General features: G+C 37.6%; 2 protein-coding genes across 3 annotated transcripts in view; one reads left to right on the top strand and one right to left on the bottom strand.

Annotated features, from left to right (window-relative positions):
* Window positions 1–11,621, top strand: part of LOC140170058 (V-type proton ATPase catalytic subunit A) — a 32,545-nt gene extending 20,924 nt beyond the window's left edge. For both annotated transcript variants that reach the window (XM_072193377.1, XM_072193378.1), the window contains 4 exons: window positions 230–437; window positions 2,989–3,143; window positions 4,201–4,372; window positions 4,795–11,621. In XM_072193377.1, coding sequence (XP_072049478.1) covers window positions 230–437; window positions 2,989–3,143; window positions 4,201–4,372; window positions 4,795–4,887 — 628 coding nt within the window. In that variant the 3' untranslated portion in view covers window positions 4,888–11,621. The remainder of the gene's footprint in view (window positions 1–229; window positions 438–2,988; window positions 3,144–4,200; window positions 4,373–4,794) is intronic.
* Window positions 11,622–14,629: 3,008 nt separating this feature from the next.
* LOC140170057 (uncharacterized) lies at window positions 14,630–19,088 on the bottom strand. Its single transcript, XM_072193376.1, has 3 exons — window positions 18,354–19,088; window positions 16,480–16,685; window positions 14,630–15,180 (listed from the first exon to the last, which is right to left on the bottom strand). Exons 1-3 carry the CDS (start codon window positions 18,917–18,919, stop codon window positions 14,987–14,989), a joined length of 966 nt encoding a protein of 321 aa, XP_072049477.1. The 5' UTR covers window positions 18,920–19,088; the 3' UTR covers window positions 14,630–14,986.
* Window positions 19,089–25,917: the final 6,829 nt, after the last annotated feature.

Here is a 25,917-nt window from a genome sequence, read left to right as displayed (position 1 = left end):
TGGGAAAAAATAAGTTAGTCATGAAAACTCCCCCTATTCGAAAATCATTGAAAACCTTGACGAGTGTGTTCCGTAACAATGCAGACACTGCAGTGTGCAGGTGATACATGGCATGCAGGAACCATTGAAATTCAGCCTTTACAAGCTAAACCACAGCCACTGACTAAGAATTGGCCATACAAGTCATCATATTGAATTATTTGTTTTCTTTTCTTTATTACCTGTACAGTGTATCACCCCCAGGTGGTGATTTCTCTGACCCTGTGACCTCAGCCACCCTGGGTATTGTGCAAGTGTTCTGGGGTTTGGATAAGAAGCTTGCCCAGAGAAAGCATTTTCCTTCCATCAACTGGCTTATTAGTTACTCCAAGTATATGAGAGCTCTAGACGACTTTTACGACAAGAACTACCCAGAGTTTGTACCACTGAGAACTAAGGTAAGGCTGTGATCCATATTATACCGAAACTGATCAAAAAACTAAGGTTATAGCGCCCTCAACAGCCGCTGTTTTCAGCTTCCACACAAAACATGTTTTTTACAAATTTGCCGCATTTAAAACGCACCTATTTCATCAAATTTGCACACATGCAAGTATATCAATATCATTCAATAATGGGCTATTCTCATTGATATCCATACACCCCCTATAGAATACATGACCTTAATCTCATACACAGGGGGTGTGAATTTCAAACAGGGTTACCCGATTGGTGACTCCATTTGAAATCTGCACCCCTTGTGTGAGATATTTCAACTGTGGTAGCCCAATTCACTAATTTTGACCTGCTACCACGAAATCAGCGTAAAGTCAGAAGGTGTTAGTCTCCAATGTTGTAGTCGAGTCCTCATCATCCGAGTCCGAGTCCTTGGTGTCCGAGTCCGAGTCCCTGCCAATTTCTGATGTCCGAGTCCGAGTCCTCAATGTTCGAGTCCGAGTCCTTATGTATCAAATTCAAGCCCCGGGTTTTTCACCAATACTTAATCAACGTAGGCCTATACTTAACCAGAATTTTAGTTCTATATTATTTTCTTGTAAATACATAATTTGCTAGTCCCACCTAGCATGCCTATATTATTTTGGGGCTGTGCAATAATTATGCGGAGCCCGGGGAGGGGTGAAATTGCAAAAAATGCTTATCCCCTCTCGGCCTGCCAAAAATCTTTGCACCCCCCCCCCTTTGCACATGCCATTTTTGGGATCCCAATTTAGATATTATGTTGCAAGCGCAGCGAACAGGGAAATTTGCATACGTAAGCGTTTCCGTACTGTTTTCTATAAGCATTTTATTTGTAAGGTGCCCCATATGTGCCAAAAATTGCATCCACCCTCCCTTTCGATCCGCCAAAAAATTCTTACCCCCAATTTTACCTTCCCCCAATGCTCATAATTTTTGCTTAGCCCCTTAGGTAGCATACCTTGAAACCCGTGGGGGGCGGTCGAATACGAAAGTGATGTAGGCCTATCTGTGCCCACCAGCGTACGAAACTAGGTGTCTACCAGTGTAGAAAGTTTCAGAAAAAGGGGGTCATTCGGTGTTGGCAATGTCAAAAATGGGGTGATTTTGTATGGGAGCACCCAATCATTAACAATCAAAAAAGATTTTTACCCAATTTTACAGTACAAAATAGACAAAACTCATTTATTTTTTCAAAATGCGCGCGATGCGCACTGAAATTTCAATTTTGAGGACCAATTGTTCAAAAAAGGGATCATTCAGTGTAGGCTACTGACAAAAACGGGGTCATTGGATGTTGGATTTGCCAAAAATAACATATAGTATGTCAATATATGGGTGCGCTCCCCCAGGGCTTTGAATCAGAGTGTAATCACAGACTCACCCCAACTTATTAGGCTTATGTTTTAAAGAGGCAAAACATGTAATATGACAATCAAAATATGACGTCACTACCAAACTTCAGGTGCCAAACGAAGGGGTGTTGGATCTGGCTGTAGGCCTATGCAGTATTACTCCCGGGGTGGGGGTCACTCACATGTAAGGTGGTACGGGTATGCGCGGCGGTCAAGGATCCCTTTTTCAGGCTCTCCGGCAGTTCCTTAGGACCCACATTTGCATCAGGCTCCAGCTCATTGAGCCTAACACTCTGAAATTTGTAACTCTCTTGTAACTAATAATTTATTATTATATATTATTTATACAAAAATGTTGAAATTTCAGTTCATCAAGCCCCTATTTTGCCCCCAAATCAGTTCTCAGTTCCCAAAGTTCGGCACCGCACACTCCTACCAAAATTTAACTTGAATGCCCCAGGGTATTATTATTCATGTACATTCTAGACTTGCGTCTAACAAAGCAGTCATGTCGAAACAAACGATTATGATTAAAATCCATTTAACCAATTAAATATATAACTGAAAGCAATCTTGCTTTTTGTTTGTACTTTTATTTACAAACTGAATTTATTTGCATGCAAAATCATGTGATGTGATCATTGATCAAGCATAAGAGGAAGTTTACAATGAACGAAAATAAAAGACCTAAATAAAAGACCCTATTTTGTCGGATTCTCGAGGAGGACTCAGTGGCGAGTCCCCGAGTCCTTGGGGTCCGAGTCCGATTCCAAGTCCTTAGCTGCCGAGTCCAAGTCCGAGTCCTTGAACAAAGGACTCGAGTCCGAGTCCGAGTCCCGAGTCCTCCAACACTAGTTAGTCACTCAAAACGCCCTGGCTACTGCGTTGATGTTCACTCACCTGTTACAGCCACTAAGTATGTCTGTATGTCCTTTGTGAATGGGGGCACAATGGGCCATTCACGAAGGATAATACTACTGGCTTGTACAGGTGGCGGCAAACAAAGAACATCAACTTAGTCAGATCAATTATCTCGAAACTACCAACTGAACACAATGAGCATAAAGTCGCGGCGACTTTACGCTGATTTTGTGGTAGCAGGTCACAATTAGTGCCTGATCTTTAAGTATAAAAATGTTCGCTCAGTATCAAAATATTGAAATTCTTTGTTTTTCAGGTCAAGGAAATCTTGCAAGAAGAGGAGGATCTATCTGAAATCGTGCAGTTGGTCGGTAAAGGCTCCCTGGCTGAATCTGACAAGATCACTCTAGAAGTAGCCAAACTCATCAAAGATGACTTCTTACAACAGAATGGTTACACCCCATATGATAGGTAAGTGGAAAGGTTGCCACCCCATCTATTACCCCAACCCTGATATCTGAGCAGACAAGATCACACTAGAAGTAGCCAAACTCATCAAAGATGACTTCTTACAACAGAATGGTTACACCCCATATGATAGGTAAGTACAAAGATTGCCACCCCATCCTTCCCATCCTTTACCCTATACCGTGATAATGCTAACCCTAAAACCAAATTTTTGCCCTTCAACAATGCCCCTTTTTTCTGTAAAATGCAAATGATATGCAAATGTCAGACATGTAACTAGTCATGACTTGAGACTCAGATTTTCAAATTTTCCCCATAGAGATTGTACAGTCATTTCATATGAAATTTTTGTCACAGGCAACTTTCGTATGGCAGACATTTCACATTGAAGTATGCAGTTAACATTTTCATTCCAAATTTCAGGCCAGTAGGGGGTGTAGTTTTGCTTCCACATTTTTTTGCAATTCCAATATTGGTGAAAATATGAAATACAAGAAAATTGACTTTAAAGTTTACAAAATCAATAAGGAATATTAATTAGCTAATTAACATAATTTTGATAATTAGAATGATTATTTTTACTGTTGTAATTACACTTTGATATTCAATGCAACAATATGTTTGGTTAACTGGTACATTTTGGATCCGTAATTAATTTGTATTCAATGATTTCTAAAATTTCACTGCTTGAAAACAATACAATACATAAGAAATAGAATACATGTATTAATATGGGATAACGCTCATTATAGATTATTTTCGCATTTTCTGTGGACAGTTTTTCATTTGTAAAATTTGAACGGAATGTCCATTTTGATCAAATAAAAAGTAAAAGAAAGCTGAAAGTTTGGGGAATTTCATACAAAAACCTCAAAAATGTCATTTTTATCACCCAATCCCAGGTCTAATACCTTAAGAGCTTTGTCTAAAGGCACAGCATGATAGCACCACTGCCGGGGTTTGAACTAGCAGCCCTATGATTATGAGTCAGATCCTGTACCATTGCGCCTGCAGGAAACCAAACTTGTACATATAATTTTGCCATTGCTTCATTTTCCAGGTACTGTCCATTTTACAAGACTGTAGGCATGCTGCAAAATATCATTGCATTCTACGACATGGCCAGGCATGCGGTGGAGACTACAGCACAGAGTGAGAATAAGATCACCTGGGGTATCATCAGAGAAAATATGGGAGATATTCTTTATCAACTCAGCAGCATGAAATTCAAGGTAAAAATATACCTCAGTGATTCATAGTGCACACTTTAAAGATTTGTCACTGACCACTGTGACCATAAACCATCTTAGAATAATTTGCGATCAGTCCCAAGTTCATTTTTTATTTTGTTTGTCACAAAGGCTTTTTCAGCTTTGTTCGAAGCATCATGAAATTCACACTGGAGATAGATTATAAGACGGGGAATGTGGGGCGTTTAACTTTATATGCACGATACGATACGTTAGTGTGGGTTTCAAAAATAATGAACCTAGCCAAGTCATTTGAAATACATACTCCCTCTGGAGAAGACATTTCTTAAATCTTCCACAGGGGTACGGTAGATTTCACATGGCATAGCCTTTATTACTCTGTCACTATGTAGGAATATCTCTCAAATCCATGTACTTTTTATCTCTTTTCTCCATCTCAACAGGACCCAGTGAAAGACGGGGAGGCCAAAATCAAAGCAGATTTCTCCGAGCTACACGAGAACATGCTAGAAGCATTCCGAAGATTGGAAGACTAAACAACCAAGGCAATTAATAGTTTTAACATAGAATATATTTATAACTGACTCACTCACTGACCAACTCTGGTGCTGTTTAGAGAATGAGTAACGGATAGAATATGTGTTTTAATTTGGGGCAAGGTTCTCAAACTTAGTACTGGACCATTGAATATGGATCATGAAATGGGTGCCACAAGAAGTGTTTCAACTCAGTGATTATTGTGTACATGTACTTTGCAGTTCAGTAAAGGATTGGTAAAGCATGTCCCTACATTTAGGGTGATTATCTTCTTTATTTTGTTAAGAAATAACCAAAATATTGCTAGTGCTGTGGGTTGTACATGTATCAGTCAATGCACATGGCAGTGTATTTGTATTACATTTGTTGCTTTACTATATATCAATCTGATGATGTCGTACATTGTGGCGATTTCCTGATATTTGATTGATTGATTGATTGATCAATTGATTGATCAGTGGATTGATCAGTTTATCGCTTAATTCAATACCTTGATAAGTCAACTTACTAATCAAGTTTGCTGAATTTCTTTATCACTTGATTGATTGTTATATTGTTTGATTGATTAATTGATTGATTGATTGATTGATCGATCAACTTATTCTGTGGATATTGGTCATGAATCAAAAAAGTTTGAGACCCTTGTATAAGAGGCCAAGTACAGTATAGTTGTACTGTGTTATATTAATGTAGACGTATAGACTGCCATCCTTGTGGCTTATTTATCCCATAGCTATTATAGCCCATACCAAAGAATTTGTGGAATATGGAATGGTTCATATCAAGGCAGAGAATCGGCACAATGAGGGAGGAAATTTGAATTTGTTGTGATCATATTGGACATCATCTAGTGTTCGAGTTTATCCAATCCAAATAAAGGGATGCAATTTCATATTAAGGCGATGCAATTTCAAGGGATGCAGATTTATGTAAGGAAATCAAATGTACAGAGAATCGATAGATTCTTTCCAATTTACTCCGTCTGTGATCTACCAGGTCTACGGTTTACAACTGAAAGCTGAATTAAAATTTCCGATTGTAACCTGTTTCCCAGTTCTTTATCAAACTTGAGAGACATTTGCCATGGTTTGGTCATGTGATAGTTATTAAGACCAAATTACTGGTCAACACTGCACAGTAGGGGTTTCCCAACACTTTTTGTGAGCAAAGCTGTTTCTTGAAATTGGGAGCACCCCTTGTCGAAATTGTGTCACATATTCCACCTTATTTCTAGAGTATTCTCTTGATTGACCCAATGTGTTGAACTTGTGACCCCAAATGGTTGAGAGCACCCCTGCTGGAGATTCTGGGGTGTATTTCACTACGACATATTAAACTTCCATTGAAACACATCGCAAGTAATAGGGACTTGTAACAAGAACAAGATCACATGGTAAAGTTACGGCAAGTAAAATGTCATTCACTGTGGCTGGTAGTTTTGGTTAGGTTTAGTAGTGGGTCATGTGGGGGTAATCATGACCAAATTAGTAGTCATTGAGCTTGTTTCTACTGAGTAAATCATTACCCTGCATCTGCAGTGCAGTAGAAATGACCCGTTTAACGGTGAGAGGATTAAAAATCCACGCGAGCAAAAGTGCGGTAAGGTGAGGTGCTTAGTATAAACGCACTCAACATTGACTTAAAACATTAACAATTGTACCGGGTTGAACTTGAAAGGTTACGAATAATTACTGAATGCAGCAAGTAGATATTCAGAAAAAAGTATTGTTCTTTTGTTACAATTGTCCTCGGTGAAATTGAATTGAACCCATCGAAAGCCAGTGTTAAGAAATACATGTAACGACTGAACACTTGACATGAACTAAATATATATTGTGAATAAGCCTAAATATTTGCTCCAGCTGTATATAAAATGAAATGATATCAGAACATTCCAATGCATGGGCAGAGTACAAGACCATCGTAAGTGCAGGACAACCTATTGTTTTCAACACAACCTCATTGTTAATTGATGTTATGTATTACTTTCCTAATAGCCACTAAGCTAACCCAAGATATCACCTTTATATGTAGTTGGGGTTTTTTATGCAGCTATTACATTCTACTGCACTTAGGATGGTCTTACATTCTGCCCACGATCCTGTCAGTGGTTCATTAGTCAATTTTTGTCAAAGTCAAGGCAAGGGAGAAATTAAAGCATTTTGAGGGGAGGGAAGAATCTTTGCTGGGAGAAAATCTTTGCCTGTTTAAACTGTGTATGTATCTCGGCAACAGCTGTTCATGCTTTCCAAAATATTGGTGATGCCACACGATTAAGTTTATATGTATACTATAGATGTACCTCATATGTCGACTATACATGTATCTGCCTCATTCAGAGTATTTGAGAAATTACGACCCCAAATTCACTTTTTTCAGGTGTTTTTTTTTCTTCTTTTGTTTACATTTATAAAGCACAAAGTGAGTATATATTTGATGCTGTATTCTACCTGTTATTCAGCACAACTTGCCTTGTCAGCAAAATTCACCAATACAAAAAAACATGTGTCCCACATCTCATTGTAACTTGTGGTATGTAAATCTCCCTCTACCGTTTTCAGTACTAGCTGGTAAAGTGTACATTTTCTTAATGGTATCGGTAATGGGTGTTTGTGATAGGATTACTTATTTCTCCACTTTTTATTTTATTTTCTTCTGAAATTTTGTGGTTTTCGGGAATTAATCAAATCAATTTGAGAATTCAAGAATGTCGATATATCACAACTTAATTGCAACGCTCTTGCAATCTCAAAAAAAAAATCACAAGGCTACCTTATGTGTTTTGGCATTTAAATAATTCTTAATGTGAAGAGATACTTTGGCATATCTGATTATTAGAAAGTGGTGATAATTACGAATTAGGCCACAAGGAATCTGTATCTTTATGGGATTATTTAATCAATTTTTTATAGAAAAATTGCCCCTACCCACTGACTATTGGTCATTTTACAGAAAATATGGTAAATCGCCCCATTTCCGCTGCCATATTCTCTGAGCTCTGGTATGGATACAGTGTTACGCTGGTTTCATACTTTCCTGTCGCTCTGACAACAATTTTGCTTCACTGCGCAGTAGCATCAGAAATGCTAGCACTGACCAGCGGCAAGCCCGATATATTAATCACTCCACCCCTTTGTCCAAAGCAGTGAACCAATACATGTTGAATTTGAGTCGGCTAGGGAGCAATTTTTGAGGATTTTTGGCTAAGCTGAGCAACAACATTGGCTTTCAGAATCATGCCACTCAGCGACGTGCCGCTCCGTTTGCAGGAAAGTGCAAGTAGCATGATAAAGCGTAAAGCGGCAGAAAGTATGAAGCCAGCATTATACGATCAAATCTGTAAAAAAGAAATAAACACCAAGCTAATGAAATATCAGTCAACTACAACACAAGACAGCTTTTGGTGTATCAATGTTGCCCATGAACTCTTCAAATGTTTTAAAGCTGATTTAGGATATTTGCGTCCCAAGTCAAAGTGCTATGTAGATACATCATTTTGACTTTGCGAGCAGAGGGACTCAAACGCAACTGTCCCCAAGGAAGAAGGCAGTATCCGTTTTGCAGCTTGTTCACTGATACAGCGTTTTTAATTGGGAGGGAAGCTGTATTCTTCTTTTTAATCTAATTATTACTTGAACTGCAAAATGATTTGATGCAAGATCACACTCGTGATCCTGTTTTCATTTTAAAAAATTTTACCAAGTTTATTTTCTCATGGACCCTGCTTGTGCTTGAAAGCAAAAACATGTACGAAATTGGTAGAACTAGGTAGAAATAATTATATAGATGTTATATGCAATTTTGCGAACACATTTATTGTGCCGTCATAGTAAATGAAACCCTATTTTTTAGTAGTACATGTGTTGGCTGATATCAAAAGCAATATGAAACAATTATGATATGAATTATGTGTGATGTACATATTTGGTTTAGATGTATATGTTATAACAAAATGTCATCAGATGTATGGTATGGATGTCCTAGAATTGAAAGATTATTGGTTCTGTTATAATGCTTGATTCTATGTTATTGTCAAATCTGATGATTTTAAATAGTGTAATCATTCCAGTATTGTGTAGCTCTATGGTGTGACCTGGGTGGCTCTATACGAGGTATAGGGTCAAGTGTAAAATTGAGATGTCTACAACATGTTATTCTCTGGGAGGTTTACGGATTAAATGTGGATGCCACAAGAAGCACCAGCTCCAGGAGCATTACATGTTGATGATATCTCAGATATTCAGGGTGATCTGAAGTCACCCCCCTAAAATTTGTATTTTGGTTTATTTTGCGCAGAAGGCTTCCACCGTATTGTACCATCATGGGTATACCTCTGTGCATGTGCCTCCATATACATATCTCAATAGTTGTATGCAAGAAGGGCTTTAATGTTGTTCAATGTTATGCTCTTACTAGCGCTCCGCAGTCAGAATTCTGTGAACAATCTAGTTGGGTAAAATTCAAGTTGTCTCAGTCAGTGTCCAAATTTTGAGACTAGGGCACAGAGGATATCTTACATGGGTCAATAATGACGAATGTACCTTAACGAACAGAGCACATCCTGATCTTGGAAAGTATGTTTTTCTTGACTATCAACCCATGCTATTCTCAAAATGAAAACAAAGGGAACATGTACAAAGTAATGGCAGTGTCATTTGATGAAATGAGGTGATGTATCATGTTGCAAAGCATTCTGGGAATGGTAAAATATCTTCTGTACATGTAGGGTGTGAAAAAAAGATACAGTTTTGTTTTTGTCCTAATTTGGCCAACAATTTGGTGAAGTTTGACTAATTATTCATTCCTAATATGAGAACTAAAATGTGTTTTTAAGGTATACAGTTTGGTGATTTTGTAACCCATATGACATGCTATCATAGTAAACCCAAGATGCATCATTTGTGTCTGAAGCTCACAATGTTTGCCTAATGGTAATGGATATTTGGCTATTCCAGCTGAAATCCATACATCTGTGGAAGACCTAACCCTTAATCTTCCACACAGGGAGTTTGAATTTTGAATAGGGTTACCTAAATGGGTTGCTCCATTTGAAATCTACACCGCTCTGTGGGAGATTAAGGTCATGTCTTCTATAAGGGGTGTATGGATTTCAACTGGAATAGCCAGATCTTAAGTCTTGTTTCTCCAAATTTCATATTATTCTGATTGGGTTCTCTTCAATGTAATTATTAGAGAGCCCCCTTGGCGTAATAATTCGATGAGTGTCGAGGCTAGTCATTATTAATACTCCATTGCCTTCGTGCTCAAAAGTTTCTCTTTTATGCAAACGGTCACATAATTTGAAGGCCAATTTTATTCCAGTTACGAGAAAACAGTATTACTGCATGTTGGCATGTAAAACCTCATTATTGTTTCCAAACAGATCTGTGTGTTTAGCGTAGTATCATAAATATACGCTTTAAGACCTAAATAGTTATAGAACTTATTTACTCCTATCTTTCAAAAGGTGATTTTTGTTGAATAATCTGAATAATGTTGGTTTTGCCAAAGAATCTTAAGTGTTCATGTTATATGGGTAAACAATGTTGTTATCAGTTGTGACAGTACCATAAGGGATGGGTGGGTGGGAATAGGGGATTGATCTTTTCCTCTCCCCACCCCTACCTTCCCTCCCTACAAGGGACACAGGCTCAATGGGCTATTCCAGTTGAAATCCCCACCCCTGTGGAAAACATGACATTAATCATCCACACACGGTGAATTTCAAATTAATGGGTTACCTGAATGGGTGACTCCATCTGAAAGCTGTACCTGCTGTGTGGGTTATTACGGTAATGTCTTCTATACAGGGTTTATGGATTTCAACTAGAAAAACCCACTATCTCAGGCATGTTGCAGCATTCTCTGTTCATGAAATTTGCTGCCGTAGTGCATGTTAGTACCATTGGTTAATGGTTCAAGCCTGGGCTCATACACCTGTTGCGAATTTTGATATGGCATAGGCTTTGTGTTGTGATCATTTCGATCAGTGGTTTTCGTAACCACTGACCAAGCAACGGACATATTATAACGTTCACTATGTCAGCGAATACACACGTCAGCCCAAATAATACGGCAAGTGAGATGACACTGGAAACACTTTGATTTAACATTGTTTAATTTTGTGTTAATAGTTAATTATTCTGTGTGTTGTAATTATGTGAAAGATCTATGTTGTATATTAATAATAAACAGGATATGTGTTGAAATTATCCTGTTGCATCAATCATTGTTGATATATATATATATATATTATTATTATCATTACCATGTGTTATGGTAATTACATGTATGGCCAAATAAAATATAGAATATGAAATTATGTAATTTGTTATTAATAATTATTTATTTCTAGTGGCCAAAATACATGATGCAATTTCCGAAGCAAATGCTTGTTGCAGACCACCTCGGAGCATTGCGCCATGTATTTTGGATTTGCAAGGTGAAATTGCAGGGACTGTATTTTGGAATTTGCAGGAGAGCATTAAATTGCTCTTCTGGTGCCTTCAAGGAGAGCTGTGTAGAGCATTTACAATAGAATTTATGGAGAGAATGGTCAACTGAGGAGAGATAAAAATCACTCTCCTATATCAGATTTAAGGAGAGCAGTAGAGTGTGATTGTTTTCGCTCTCCTCAAAAGGCAGTCCCTGAAATTTATACCCGGAGCAACGTGCAGAAAAGTAGAGACATGCTCTACTTTCAAGGATATTGCATGCAATCTAAGGCCAAAAAAAAAAAACGGTTCGACGCAAATCTTTAGCGGGCATTTGTAAAATCCCACGATTTGACAAAAAACAAATGCGGAAATTTTTTTTATTTTAAAAAAAAAAAAAAATTTTATAGTTTTTTCAAGAAAAAATCGGCGAAAAAAAAAAAAAATCGCATTTCGCATTTGTTTTTAAATTTCTCGTGAGCTTTGAGACAAACCTTTTTTTTTTTTGGCCTAATGTGATGTAAATGAAGACTAGGTGAAAAGTTGTTTAAATGGCACGTAACTTGCCCACTCATTAACCCTAATGCCCCAAGGGCTTTTGGGAAAGAAGGAATGAATGAAGAGAGAAAACAAACATAGAGGTTGTTTGTTCGGATCAGGGTTCGGACCCGAGACCCCTCGCCGTACTAACCACCAGATTGGTGACCGGTAGTCAAAGGGCTTTCGCTGGCCTGGCCAATGAAAGTATGTGTATATTTAACTAAGGGTGATTGCATCATCACATCACATAGGATGCATGCACACACAACCTGGTAGAATTTTGTAGTACGTGGGCGTATTAGGGTTAACCACAGAATTAGAGAAGGAGAACCGGGACTCCCTATACCGCCACGTACTATCGCGCCGTCAGCTATGGGGAGAAAATTGGGGGTATTCGGGTCCTTGCCAACGGTGCGCGGAGACGAACGAAAACAATTCAGTGTCTCATCTGCAGCATTTTGGCAGGTCGCATCAAGTGCGTCTCTCAAATGCGCCCATCATCTATGTCGCGCTTGCATGACAACGAATGCCTCGAGCGCATTCCGAGGGAAACCGAATACCCCCAATTTTTGCTCCATGTCTGTATCAAGATGGGGGTCGAGTCCTGGTTCTCTGGTTTTAATTCTGTGGGGTTAACCCTAACTCTATAAAATCTTACAAAGAAAACCAATGTGCATGCATGCATTGCACGTGATAGCATGACGTAATCAGTCCAAGTCATATATACCCATGGAATCGCTGGCCGGGCTGCAAAACCCCGTGGCTACAAGTCAGTGATCTTGTGCAGAGCAACCGAGGGTCTAAGGTTCGAATCCAGGGGGTGCCAAGGAACTTATTGGTTCATCTTCTCTCATTTTTCGCTCCTTCTTTCCTTTCCGATAGCCAAAACCACGTTTAGCGTTAGGGTTAATGGACTTTGTCAATGAAGTTGCCTCCTGTAGTTGGTCATTAGAGAATTTTGAGGTTGTTGGTCTGATTGCACATTCCTAAGTGAAGATATTGAGTTTGTAAGTTATGCCATTATAAAATTGGAAATAGAGGTATCGGCCTTTAAAAATATTATTAACAATGTTGAGAGAAGGAATTACCTTGAAAAATGTCTCAAAAAATACAAGATGCCAGTTATATTCCGGTCTGATTTGGCTATTTCTCTATTTACGATCACATATTCTTATTCCAGACTTTGAGTTAAACTGCTCCAGCAGGTTTTCATGGGCATACCATTACACACATACACAACAATATGATAAATTGCTTGTTTTTATTTACATATAGAAATTGTATAATATTGCACATAAAATGTTAGATACAAAAATTGAAATAATTGTCATCAGATCCACCAAGGGTTCTCCAACAGTGTATTGTGAACATAAATGAGTGACAGGTCACATGTCAGAAAGTGTGACAATAAAAATAGTTCCACATTTCAGAAAGTGTGACAATAAAAATGATTAATCATCCAGTAGAGTTGAAATCTAAATAGGATATTATTTTTATAGCAACAAGAGCACCTGGTGCATCAGCCTCGTCTGAACTGAGCATTCACAGAAATGCATTATTTGCTCTGAAGAAGGAAACCCCTTAAGGGGGTACTACACCCCTGTCCAATTTTGTGCCTATTTTTGCATTTTTCTCAAAAATTATAGCGCATTGGTGACAAGTAAGATATGTATATTATAGTGGCAAGGACTACAACTACTGCACTGGAAATTTTATTTCGGCACAGACAGCAGCTGTGGAGTTGCAGTCAAAAATGAGGGAAAACCAGTATTTGATCAATAAATCAATAACTACTTGCCTTGAGTTGCTATAGTTGTAGTCATTGCCCCTACAACATGCATATCTTAATTGTCACCATTATGCTATAATTTTTGAGAAAATGCAAAAATAGGCACAAATTGGCCAGGGTGTAGTACCCTTAATGTAATTTCCAGGAAGTAAAACTATTTCTTGCGGATTAATTAAATCATCCACAAACTAATATGGTGTGCCAAGTTTTATTTGATTTGATATTCTTTACTCTTTGACCTGTAGGTAACTTCTGATCTTGGAGGACCTCTGGTTGTTTGTAACACTAGTGCACCTGCAGCTATAATGGCACTGTAGCTATTAGGGCACCAGGTGCATGATAGAGATACTGCTTGACCCCGGATGACCCTTTTTTGACTTTATGACATGTTCCTGACATTCTTTTTGCCATGTTTAAGCCCAATTGGGCATACTCTAACATTTGACCCCATAAGAACTTAAATGTCCTTATCATGAACAACAATAGATCGTAAAATTTATTTCCTTTTCTCAATAAATTAACATCCATGTTTTTTGGTCATATCGAAGATATACACATCACTATGCACATTCATATTGATAAACTATGAGTACTAAAAGTATAATATAAAATGGTGTAGAAAATAATGAAGGAACAAATCTTCAATTGTGTAGATTAATTTCGCTAACGTTACTTTTGGCATCTAGTTTATTTTACAAAACTGCATGGTGCTTCTGTGGATTGAATAGGTTTGGACTTCTGCAGGTATAGTCTAGAGATGCCATCTTGTTTGATGTGATGTTGGCATGCCCGTACGCAGGGTGGGTGCATCGCACCCCCCCCCCCCAATTTGCCAAAGTGTACAAAAAGTCCCAAAATATTTGAATATTTGAAAAATCAGGTTATTTACGGGTTTTTCGTCAAAAATTTCAAATTTTGGAAAGAAAGTCCACTTTTCATAAAATTGGCACCCCCCTTGGGAAAAAAGTCCACTTTTCAAAATCAGCACCCCCCCAAACAAAATCCTGCGTACGGGCCTGGATGTTGGCATGTTGCTATATCAGATATGGCACAGGGTTGTGTCCAGTGGATAAAGTCAAGTGGGGTTTTGGTAGAGGGAGATGCTGTTGTGTATCCAAAAGTGAACCCATACTAAAATCCAAATTTTCAACCAAATTTATACGCAAATTAGCAGAATCTTTTCCCAAAAATGTTGGCAAATTTGTGATAAAATGAGGTTAAATTGGGCTAATGTGTCGAGAAAAAATTTGGGTCATTGATACCAAATAACCAAAAATATGACACAATTTTGCTGCGCATCTCCATCCCCATGTAACCATGGTAACCGGGGTTGTGTCATGAATTACAGAAAATGGTGGTATTGGAAGTCACAACGACTGTAATGAAGACTACTGTGTTAGACTGGATGTCTGTAGGGAGGTGTCTGTAGGCTTGTGTTACCATGTTTGCTACGTGATGTGACGTAGCCCAAACGTGCAGAATTTGTTTAGACCATTTCTCTAATGTGTTCTGGGTAGAGTTGACAATGCCTGTTCGGAGGAAAAAGAAGAGGAGAGAAATAAATATTTTTGTTCACGGAATTTCATTTCATTCAAGGACTTTCAGTGAATTCATTTAAGCTATGTGATTCAAATTTCATTGCAGTTTAAATATTAATGTATTTATATCAATTAAGGGCTGGGGTATGAACGTTTGGACAGTATTTATTGTGGGACATTAGAGCATCAGACATATCGAATTGCATTCTGAATACGAAGAATGTCATTCTGATATCAAATAATTTTGGTTTTTGAAATTCGCAATTTAATACACATTTTATGGCAAATCATTAAAAATTATATTTTTGATATTTAACAGTACTCGAAGTAAACTTTATAAATCTGATGATTTATACTTAACGTGTATGTAGGTGGGATGAAATGCCGACGATCAATTGAAAATTTTGACCTTTCGTATTGAAGATATGGATCTTTTTTCCCAAAACACCAAAAAAAATTAGGTCTTTTTGGGAAAAAAATCTATATCTTCAACATGAAAGGTCAAAATTTTCAATTGACCGTCGGCTTTTCCTCCCTGCTACATACACTTTAAGAATATATCATTAGATTTATATAATTTACTTCGAGGACTGTTATATATCAAAATTTGAAAAATATCAAATTTTTATAATTTGTCATAAAATTTGTATTATATTGTGATTTTCAAAAATGAAAATTATTTGATATCAGAAAGACATGCTTCGTATTCAGAATGCAATTCGATAGGTCTGAGGTGCTCTCATGTCCCACAAACAATACTGTCGAAACGCAATAAACGCTCATTTTAGATCCCTTAATATAGCCCTTGTCACAAAATTTGATTTTACATTAATTTCAAAGGGTCATGGTTTGAGCGTTTTTATTTTATGGGTTTTTTATTTGCTTGTTTTTTGTTCCCCTTCTTAGAGCACAACTTTGGTTCTGAGCATATCTAAGAAAGTATGTCTCGGTTTTGGTTACTATATTGGTAACTTTTTTTAGCAGTGGGAAAACGTTGCCAAATTAATTTGTGCAGCCTTTGATGATGGTCTGAGAGCAGGAAAATAAAGTTCCTCACACAAACTCAGTACTCACAGGTTTAACAACTATCATATCATTTTAGGAAAGGACTATAGACATGATAGAGTACATGCTTGTGGATTTTGACCAAATAGTTTAAGTTAAAAATGATGTTCATACACAGTAGCTCACAGAGAGGATAAGAGGGGATTTAATAAAGCTAAGTATTGTTTTTTAACATAAAAGTTGTTTAGAAAATTGATCAGAAAATGATGCATTCACTACACTTACCATTTAGCTTCTTATTGAGTAACTTGTCGGCATCTTCAAGTGTGAAATCTCCTTTGTATTTCATAGCTCGGGTTACCGATACACCGAGTAACGTACCGAACATCTCACACGTGTAATCGGTAATCGACCCGCCCTCCGGAAAATACACGACTTCCATCTCGGTCTTCGCCAGTCGAGCACCATAGCAACGGTGGAGAAGTTCATAACTGTAGATATGTAAAAAGCATTTGATGATATTGAATTTTTAGGACAGTTAGAATGATTTTTTCCTAGGCAAGAGGGGAAGATACAAAATCTAATCAAATGTGTTTGAGTGGGGGGAGGTTTCCATAAAGTTACTAAATCACATGAACCCAATTCAAAGTCAAAAGGTAAATGCATAAATATTGACATAATAATATCAACTATATAAAGGTACACTAATTTGGCAAGAAGATTTGCCTTAGCATGTTTATGGAACAAATTTCCGTCTGCGGGATTGTCTGGAGTGATGCATGTCCGGGTAGATTCCATGTGTGTTCAGAGCTCCATTTATGTGGTGCAAATATATATATATTACATAAAGAGACATATGTGACGTGTCATGTCAAAAAGAGACACTTTTGGGCAGGATCATAAATGGAGAAATAGCCAAAAATCTGCCGGTGGGTGATTTTTTCACAATTTGGGTTTGTTGCGAATTTGTGATGTTATAAATGCTAAAAATATTGTCTGATAGTTTCAGACCGTAATTTAACTGGCATCTTGTATTTTTTGAGACATTTTTCAAGTTAATTCCTACTCTCAACATAGTCAATAATATTTTTAAAGGCTGATATCTCAATTTACAATTTTATAATATCATAACTTTCGAACTCAATATCTTCGCTTAGGAATGTCCGATTTCATTGGGGAAATGGCGTTGTGAAGCAAAATATCTCTTTATTTAAGATATATGTAAAAAACTCAAAATTCATAACCTGCCCAAAAGTGTCTCCTTTTGACATGACACGTCACATATAAACAAATCAAACAATCGATCGAGCAGTCAATAGTACCGTATATGTGTATTTGTTTCAGTGTCACAAATACAGCTCTGTAATCCTGGTACAGGAAAATCAACATTGATGTCAAGATTGCTGTTACTAGCTGTTACTGCATGTGCTCTATATGGTTGGGAGAGAATATCCATCCATAAATGTAACTATTATAAACTGGCCTCAAAAAGAAACTTATAAATTTTCACAAAGTCATATCTTAAAATCATGTCCATAAAAATGAACAAAAATTACACACAGGATTTATACTTCAATATCCTACTCTAAACAAATTTCAGTAACCAATCAGTTGTCCAATTGACACAATAGTAAAATGCACTGACACGGAACCCGACCACATTCACAAGCGAATAATTGGAACCCAGCAAAAGAAATCTGTGAGAATGCGTACAAGTTCCTTACACAGGTGATTATTTCAAAAGAGTAAGTGGACTAGTGTGGAATGGTGCTGCTTCTGCTATTCACACACTTTCTTTAAGAAACAGGTCTTGTTCCACACTATTCCATTTACTCGCAGATTTCTTGTGTTGGGTGCCAATTATTGGGCTGTGAATGTGGTCCAGGAAGCTGTTCCATGTCAGTGCATTTTGCTATTGTGTCAGTTGGACAACTGTTTGGTTACTGACCAGTGTTTAGAGTAGTGTATTGAAGTAATCAAAGAGGTGTATGTTTAAACGTGTCAAAGAAAATAAAACAAGACATGTGATTGTGAAAATTGCCGGGAAAATTGTAATAAAAGTAAATCCTGGTACAGGAAAGTTAATTATGGTCAAAATATGTTAAAAAGACACTTTTCGATAATTATAAAATGTTCAATGAAAAGAAAAGTTCAATTACCTCAATACTTCAGATTCTACTGAGTTGCCACCAGCATTTGGCGAATCAAGCAACTTCTGCCCCAACAGCGACAAATTCATATCGTTGAAATGACGGAAGGTTTCAAACTGACAATAGATAAGTCCTCTCTCATTGAAATTTTCAACAAATCGCTGAAATTTGAAATCACTGAAAAGCTTCACAGCAAAGTTTTCACCTAAATATAACACAGTTCTCTTGCGAATTTTAACATTTTGCCGAGTCCTTGCGTTTTTCTTCGGTTTCTGTTGGCCTTCCGTGCAACTTTCCTGTTGGTGCTGCCAGGAGCAAAGAACCTGCTGCCTTCGTAGGTTTGGAGATGTTCTTGAGGAACTCTCATGGTCTGGTGGTCGCTGGGGGTGGTGCCCGATAAAATTACTCCGTGTATTTCTCTTTTTCTGTCTTCTTATGCTCATGCTAGGATTCTGAAGATTTTCTTGTGTTATTGTATTCGATTTGGGCGTCCCATTTGAGAGTCTTGTGGTTTGTGGCGTAACTCTGGTTTGAGTGGAGATCATCCGTGGTGGGGATCGTACTAATCGAGTCATTTTAATAACGATAATTTTTCAAAACATCGTTAGATATTCATCTTAAAATATTATTTTGGTAGACTTACTGGCCGAGCGGATTGCCGTTTAGTCTACAGCTTACAAGGTCCCTGGTTTGACAGTTTATGGCGATGCTAATTTTCTACATATTGTATTTTGAGTGAGGATTTCAAAGTGTTGCATCAGTTTTATAATATCATAACTTTCGAACTCAATATCTTCGCTTAGGAATGTCCGATTTCATTGGGGGAAATGGCGTTGTGAAGCAAAATATCTCTTTATTTAAGATATATGTAAAAAACTCAAAATTCATAACCTGCCCAAAAGTGTCTCCTTTTGACATGACACGTCACATATAAACAAATCAAACAATCGATCGAGCAGTCAATAGTACCGTATATGTGTATTTGTTTCAGTGTCACAAATACAGCTCTGTAATCCTGGTACAGGAAAATCAACATTGATGTCAAGATTGCTGTTACTAGCTGTTACTGCATGTGCTCTATATGGTTGGGAGAGAATATCCATCCATAAATGTAACTATTATAAACTGGCCTCAAAAAGAAACTTATAAATTTTCACAAAGTCATATCTTAAAATCATGTCCATAAAAAAAAAAAAAAATTACACACAGGATTTATACTTCAATATCCTACTCTAAACAAATTTCAGTAACCAATCAGTTGTCAATTGACACAATAGTAAAATGCACTGACACGGAACCCGACCACATTCACAAGCGAATAATTGAACCCAGCAAAAGAAATCTGTGAGAATGCGTACAAGTTCCTTACACAGGTGATTATTTCAAAAGAGTAAGTGGACTAGTGTGGAATGGTGCTGCTTCTGCTATTCACACACTTTCTTTAAGAAACAGGTCTTGTTCCACACTATTCCATTTACTCGCAGATTTCTTGTGTTGGGTGCCAATTATTGGGCTGTGAATGTGGTCCAGGAAGCTGTTCCATGTCAGTGCATTTTGCTATTGTGTCAGTTGGACAACTGTTTGGTTACTGACCAGTGTTTAGAGTAGTGTATTGAAGTAATCAAAGAGGTGTATGTTTAAACGTGTCAAAGAAAATAAAACAAGACATGTGATTGTGAAAATTGCCGGGAAAATTGTAATAAAAGTAAATCCTGGTACAGGAAAGTTAATTATGGTCAAAATATGTTAAAAAGACACTTTTTCGATAATTATAAAAATGTTCAATGAAAAGAAAAGTTCAATTACCTCAATACTTCAGATTCTACTGAGTTGCCACCAGCATTTGGCGAATCAAGCAACTTCTGCCCCAACAGCGACAAATTCATATCGTTGAAATGACGGAAGGTTTCAAACTGACAATAGATAAGTCCTCTCTCATTGAAATTTTCAACAAATCGCTGAAATTTGAAATCACTGAAAAGCTTCACAGCAAAGTTTTCACCTAAATATAACACAGTTCTCTTGCGAATTTTAACATTTTGCCGAGTCCTTGCGTTTTTTCTTCGGTTTCTGTTGGCCTTCCGTGCAACTTTCCCGTTGGTGCTGCCAGGAGCAAAGAACCTGCTGCCTTCGTAGGTTTGGAGATGTTCTTGAGGAACTCTCATGGTCTGGTGGTCGCTGGGGTGGTGCCCGATAAAATTACTCCGTGTATTTCTCTTTTCTGTCTTCTTATGCTCATGCTAGGATTCTGAAGATTTTCTTGTGTTATTGTATTCGATTTGGGCGTCCCATTTGAGAGTCTTGTGGTTTGTGGCGTAACTCTGGTTTGAGTGGAGATCATCCGTGGTGGGGATCGTACTAATCGAGTCATTTTAATAACGATAATTTTTCAAAACATCGTTAGATATTCATCTTAAAATATTATTTTGGTAGACTTACTGGCCGAGCGGATTGCCGTTTAGTCTACAGCTTACAAGGTCCCTGGTTTGACAGTTTATGGCGATGCTAATTTTCTACATATTGTATTTTGAGTGAGGATTTCAAAGTGTTGCATCAGTTTTATAATACGCTGCACTGAAGCTTTATTGTAAACAACTTGTCATAGTCTAAAAATAGTTCTATGATGTCGCTTCGTCTAAATGCAGCATAATAAGGCGCACCATAGCCCTGAATCTGACATGCAGTTCAGTGGTTCACTGGCTGTATGTTAATATCGACAGTATTTTTAATAGTAGCTTATTAAAGAGAAACACAAGGGATTAGAACGACATGGGTTCAACGTGTTTTGTTGTGTTAAAATGAATGAAAAATACCACCGAGAAATACGGTTATTGTCATTTACTCTGCTGCATTTAGACAAATGATTATTGATTGGAAATTCCCTATACGAGGGCGCTATAACAATTGCAATCTGAATTTAAAGTCAGTGGGATTGCGACACGCTTACTATAGTATATTCAATTTGTACCTTAAATTTCAACATAAGTGCCGTATTTATAGTATAATGTTCAGGCGCGTGCCCGGGGGGGGGGGCTTTGGGAGCTGCAACCCCCCGGGTCTTAAAAAAACCGAGCATGCGTGTTCATATTGGTAATCTGTTAAAATATATGCTCCGAAAAATGGCGAAAATAAATCGGTGTAGGCCTACTTGAAAAATGTTGCACCAATAGGCTCCACTTTGGGGCTTTCACTTTGAGATGGGCACATCCCCCCTCAGACAACCCCCTGTCGCGAAGCGCGACTGCGGCGCTGACGCGCCGATGTTAAACCGTTCAACATTTTTCGTCCCCCCCCCCGGTTTCTGGGCACGCCCATGACAACATTTCTAATTATTTTAGAAAGAGAATAACTTTTCTCCAATTGATGTACCGGTAATCTGTTTCCATTTAACTGCGGATCTTGAGTTGAAGTTGATTGGCGTAACCCGGACCGACCCCGAAAGTAGGCCCGACCCTAGGCTTTGTTGCTGTTGTTGTTGTTTTGTTTTGTTTTTTGGGGTGTGGTTTTTTTTTTTTTTTGAAAAAATAAATAAATTATAATAGGCCAAATAGTAATAATGAAAAAATAAAGAAGAAGAAGTTCCAATGCCTTTATCAAACGCAATTTACAGCTTTAAAAGTAAAACAAATCCCGACCTACCTACCCTATATTGTTTTTCTATGTTAGGCTACGCCAATCAAACAATTTGTTAGGACTTTTAAAGTGGGCAATTTTAGGCATTGTTTTGCATTGTATATCTTTAAAAACTATGGTATAAAACTAAATATACAATTCCTGAAAGAAAATGATGCGAGGAATCCAACTAGCACAGCAAATTTCTTACAAAATGAACAGTTTTTAAGAAAAGCACCAAATTCGATTTTCCATTCTGAATTTATTTCGTCCATAACCATACTTTTATTTCGTCCACCATGACACAACTTACCTTAAATTTCCAAATCGATGAAAACTGCATAATTATTTGTGTTCTAAAGAAACAAAACTAGTTACTGCAGTTTCTCAATTTTTTTTCTCGGGTAAAATTGCTATGAAGCTAAAATGTCTGTAGGCCTATAAGGTTCTAATTCAAAAAATTGAGAAACCAGTTGTGTCTTTATAGAACATAAAGGCCCTATAGTATCATGGTGGACGATAAAAAATTGACATGGAAAATCAAATTTGGCGCTTTTTTTTTTCACAAAACTGCTCATTCTGCTAGTTGGATTACTTGCCTTGCACCCTGTCTAGTCTGAAATGTATTTTATGACTTATAATGAAGATAAGCCCTAGTATAAAACAATCCCTAAAATGTCCCACTTTAGGCCCCAGTGACCATGCACGGTTTAATTTAAGACGCTGGACATGCAGGGCCAGATTTTACCATTGGGCCAGATGGGCCCGGGCCCCAGGGCCTCCAAATGTTGGTGGCCCCCAGAATTGCCCAGTGCATATTTAGCCTGGAAACATTTTTATTAGCCCGGAAACATTTTTGGACCAAAATAGGGCAAAATTGCACAATTTTGCGCGCTTCGCTCGCACTGGGCCTTTCCATAGCAAAATGCACCTTCATTTTGGGTCTAAATTAGTCTTGAATGTATTTTTCGCGCGCTTCGCGCAAATATCCCTTTAACACCTATGCTCGTCTCTCCGCCGCCACTATTGACCTTTATACGTTATACCTAAACCAAAACTGGACTTGAGTGTACTTGCCTTCCTCACGGGGAGTTTGGGGGCCTCCAAATTTTGGTCTGGCCCAGGCAGGGCCTTCAAAAAGGTAAATCCGGCCCTGCAGGACATGTCCAGCGTTACCTGTTGCAGCAGAGCAAAATGATCCTCAAATTGGGCAACCCGCGCGCTATATTGAGCTTGATGGTAATATTATTACAATATGTTTTTCGCAAAAAAAACTGCTATGCAATTTTTCAAAGTAAATCCAACGCTGGACATGTCTATTATGCCTGCCGCAAGACACCATTTTTACATGGACAAAGTTTTATATCATGTATATCAGAAAAAAAAGTCTAGTAAGGCCTAAATTATCTTACTACTTTGGCACAAGCTCAAGTACTTGACCACAAAATCGTTATCATTTTGACACATTTTGACATTGTTCACGCATCATGCAGTTTTGATCAAAATCAGCAGCAGGGTTATCGGGCAATTTCAAGGAAAATAGGACTGGACTGGACCTGCCAGCTATGGTTCCTGGCATGCATTTATGTGCCGATATGACGGTGTAATCCGTATTCCGGATTTGAATTCACCCCCCTATATTTCCGTATCATCACGTATTTTAATCTTCGGCCAAGCTGTCAACCGCGTCAATCGGTGGATATCCTCCGGAAGCTTCCCGGAAGGAAAGGGACGATACAAACTTCACCTTCACAACACAGTTAAACAATAATACATAAAATACTTGTAAAGTAGGAAAACTTATAAAACACACTCCCCCTCAATAACACAGAATCTGAAGGGGGTTAAAAGGTTTAATTTATAACGTAGGCTATCAGCCATAGCGTTTTATATTAACAGGTTTCTTAAACAAATTTCTAATTTTTGTTGAGCATCAGTGTTTGCAATATGATGAACTATATCTCTGACCATGGAAACAGGATATATACTATTTCCATGCTCTGACATATAGTATTTTGTATAAAGCCGAGCCTACTTACAAGAAATTTACAAGAATTTCATTTCGTTTCATCATCAGCCTGGTTTTCGCTAAGCGGACTATAGCGAACGAAACGCCAACTAAAACATAATTTTATTTTTTGTGGTTTTAATTGCAAGAAAATAATAGGAAAACAAAAGAACACAAAGTCGCCCCAGGTATAATTTCTTTCAAATTTATATCGTATTTATTTTTGTTCGCAATATTGTTAGTTAATCTATACGGTAGATTTGCAGTAATTGCATCAGAGTTTGACGTTATCAACTTGAACACCATGCACCAGGAAAGTCAGACGAACTTTTGCAAAAGAAAAAGCTTATAATTGAACCTTAATTGAACAATCAAGATTGACATATTTTCCTGCAAATTATTGTTATTAATTCTTCCTCTGGTCTACAAATCACCTCTTTGTAATATAATCATGATAATTGTATTGTTATTTTGGGAGTTGGAACAAGCAGTTTGTCAAAAGCACGGTTTTGTAACCCCCTGTCGAGTGACGGGTAAGGGTCGCGTGGCAGGTTCGCGTGGCCAGAGAGATAGGATCAGATAACCACCGCATGCACCGTATAACCCCGCAACGACCCTGTTTAAGGTCGCCTGTTCCACCAAAGATAAGAACTTTATTTTATAAACACCAATTGGAATGAGATATATAGGGCCTAAGAATGAACAATTATTATCATCAACAATGTATGGTGGTTGGAGATTGCCTCGAAACCAAGATATTGTGTAATGCCGAGTGGTCGAGATAACAAACTCGGAGTTGCAAACAAAATCGAAATAAAATCACACATGAACTTAAATAGAGTTTTAATAGAAAGCAGCTAAACGCTGCAGCGAGCAGGAAAATTTGCATTAAAATCTAAGCGTTTCCGTGCTGTTTTCCTAAGCCTTAGAGCGTTTTATTTATAAGGCGCCCCATGTGACAAAAATCGCTTGCACCCCCCACCCTCTCGGCTTGCCAAAAATCCCCCCCCTTCGACGTGCCAAAATTTCTCCCCCCACCCCCATTTTACCATCCCACCAGAGCTCATTTATAATTATTGCACAGCCCTATAATTACCATGCCTATTATTTATATGTTTACCGAAGTTTTTGAAAAGGCACTTGATTCAAATTCTGCTATAGGCCTAAGTATTTTAGAGATTTTTGTAAAAAAAGACGCCTTTAAAAAATAGATAATATGTCCATTTTCCGAAAAAACAAATGGCTTTATATCCAAAGTCATTAAATTTTAGACAACGTCGGCGCGAGTATTGAAGCCCAACGTTTTTGCAGTAAATGTCACCCTTTATTCTTATATAGAAACCTTTCAGCAAAAAGTTCGATATTGTTGTTGTAAGGCTTTAACCTTGATGAAACTGACAGAACAGAGACTTTGAAGATTTTCAACATGCATTATAAAATTGGACGCCTGATGTTGAATGAATGAACACCATTTTAGGCCCGGCATTTAGGCCTACACACATTTAATTAAACACCTTCAACAGTACACTGTAAAATTCATAGAACACTTGACACTAGTGTTCTGTCTCTGTTTCCAAGATTAGTTATGAAAAGATGTCTGCATATCCATACTAAAATTTGCCTTAAATAGTGTCTCCTTACCTAGCACTATCACTAAAAGGAAACATAATTGTTACATTAATATTTGATTTTGAAAAATAAGACAACATTTTCAATACATTATGTATTAACACCTTTTGAACACTTGACACAAAATGTCCTTATGTCTTTCTTTGTTTCATTTGAACACTGGTGTTCTTGTAGTTTGAACACTATGTTCTGAAATATTTTAGAACACTTTTTACACATGTGTCATGTGTTCAACTGTATCTTATAAACACGTCTCAGGTGTTCACACTAGTGTTCTCTAAATAAGTTGAACACGTGACATGCATGTCATGTGTTAAAAAACCC

Source organism: Amphiura filiformis, chromosome 14, assembly GCF_039555335.1.
Source record: "Amphiura filiformis chromosome 14, Afil_fr2py, whole genome shotgun sequence".
Taxonomy (NCBI): domain Eukaryota; kingdom Metazoa; phylum Echinodermata; class Ophiuroidea; order Amphilepidida; family Amphiuridae; genus Amphiura; species Amphiura filiformis.
The sequence above is the reverse complement of the archived record's forward strand: the minus strand, read 5'-3'. Positions and strand labels throughout refer to the sequence as shown.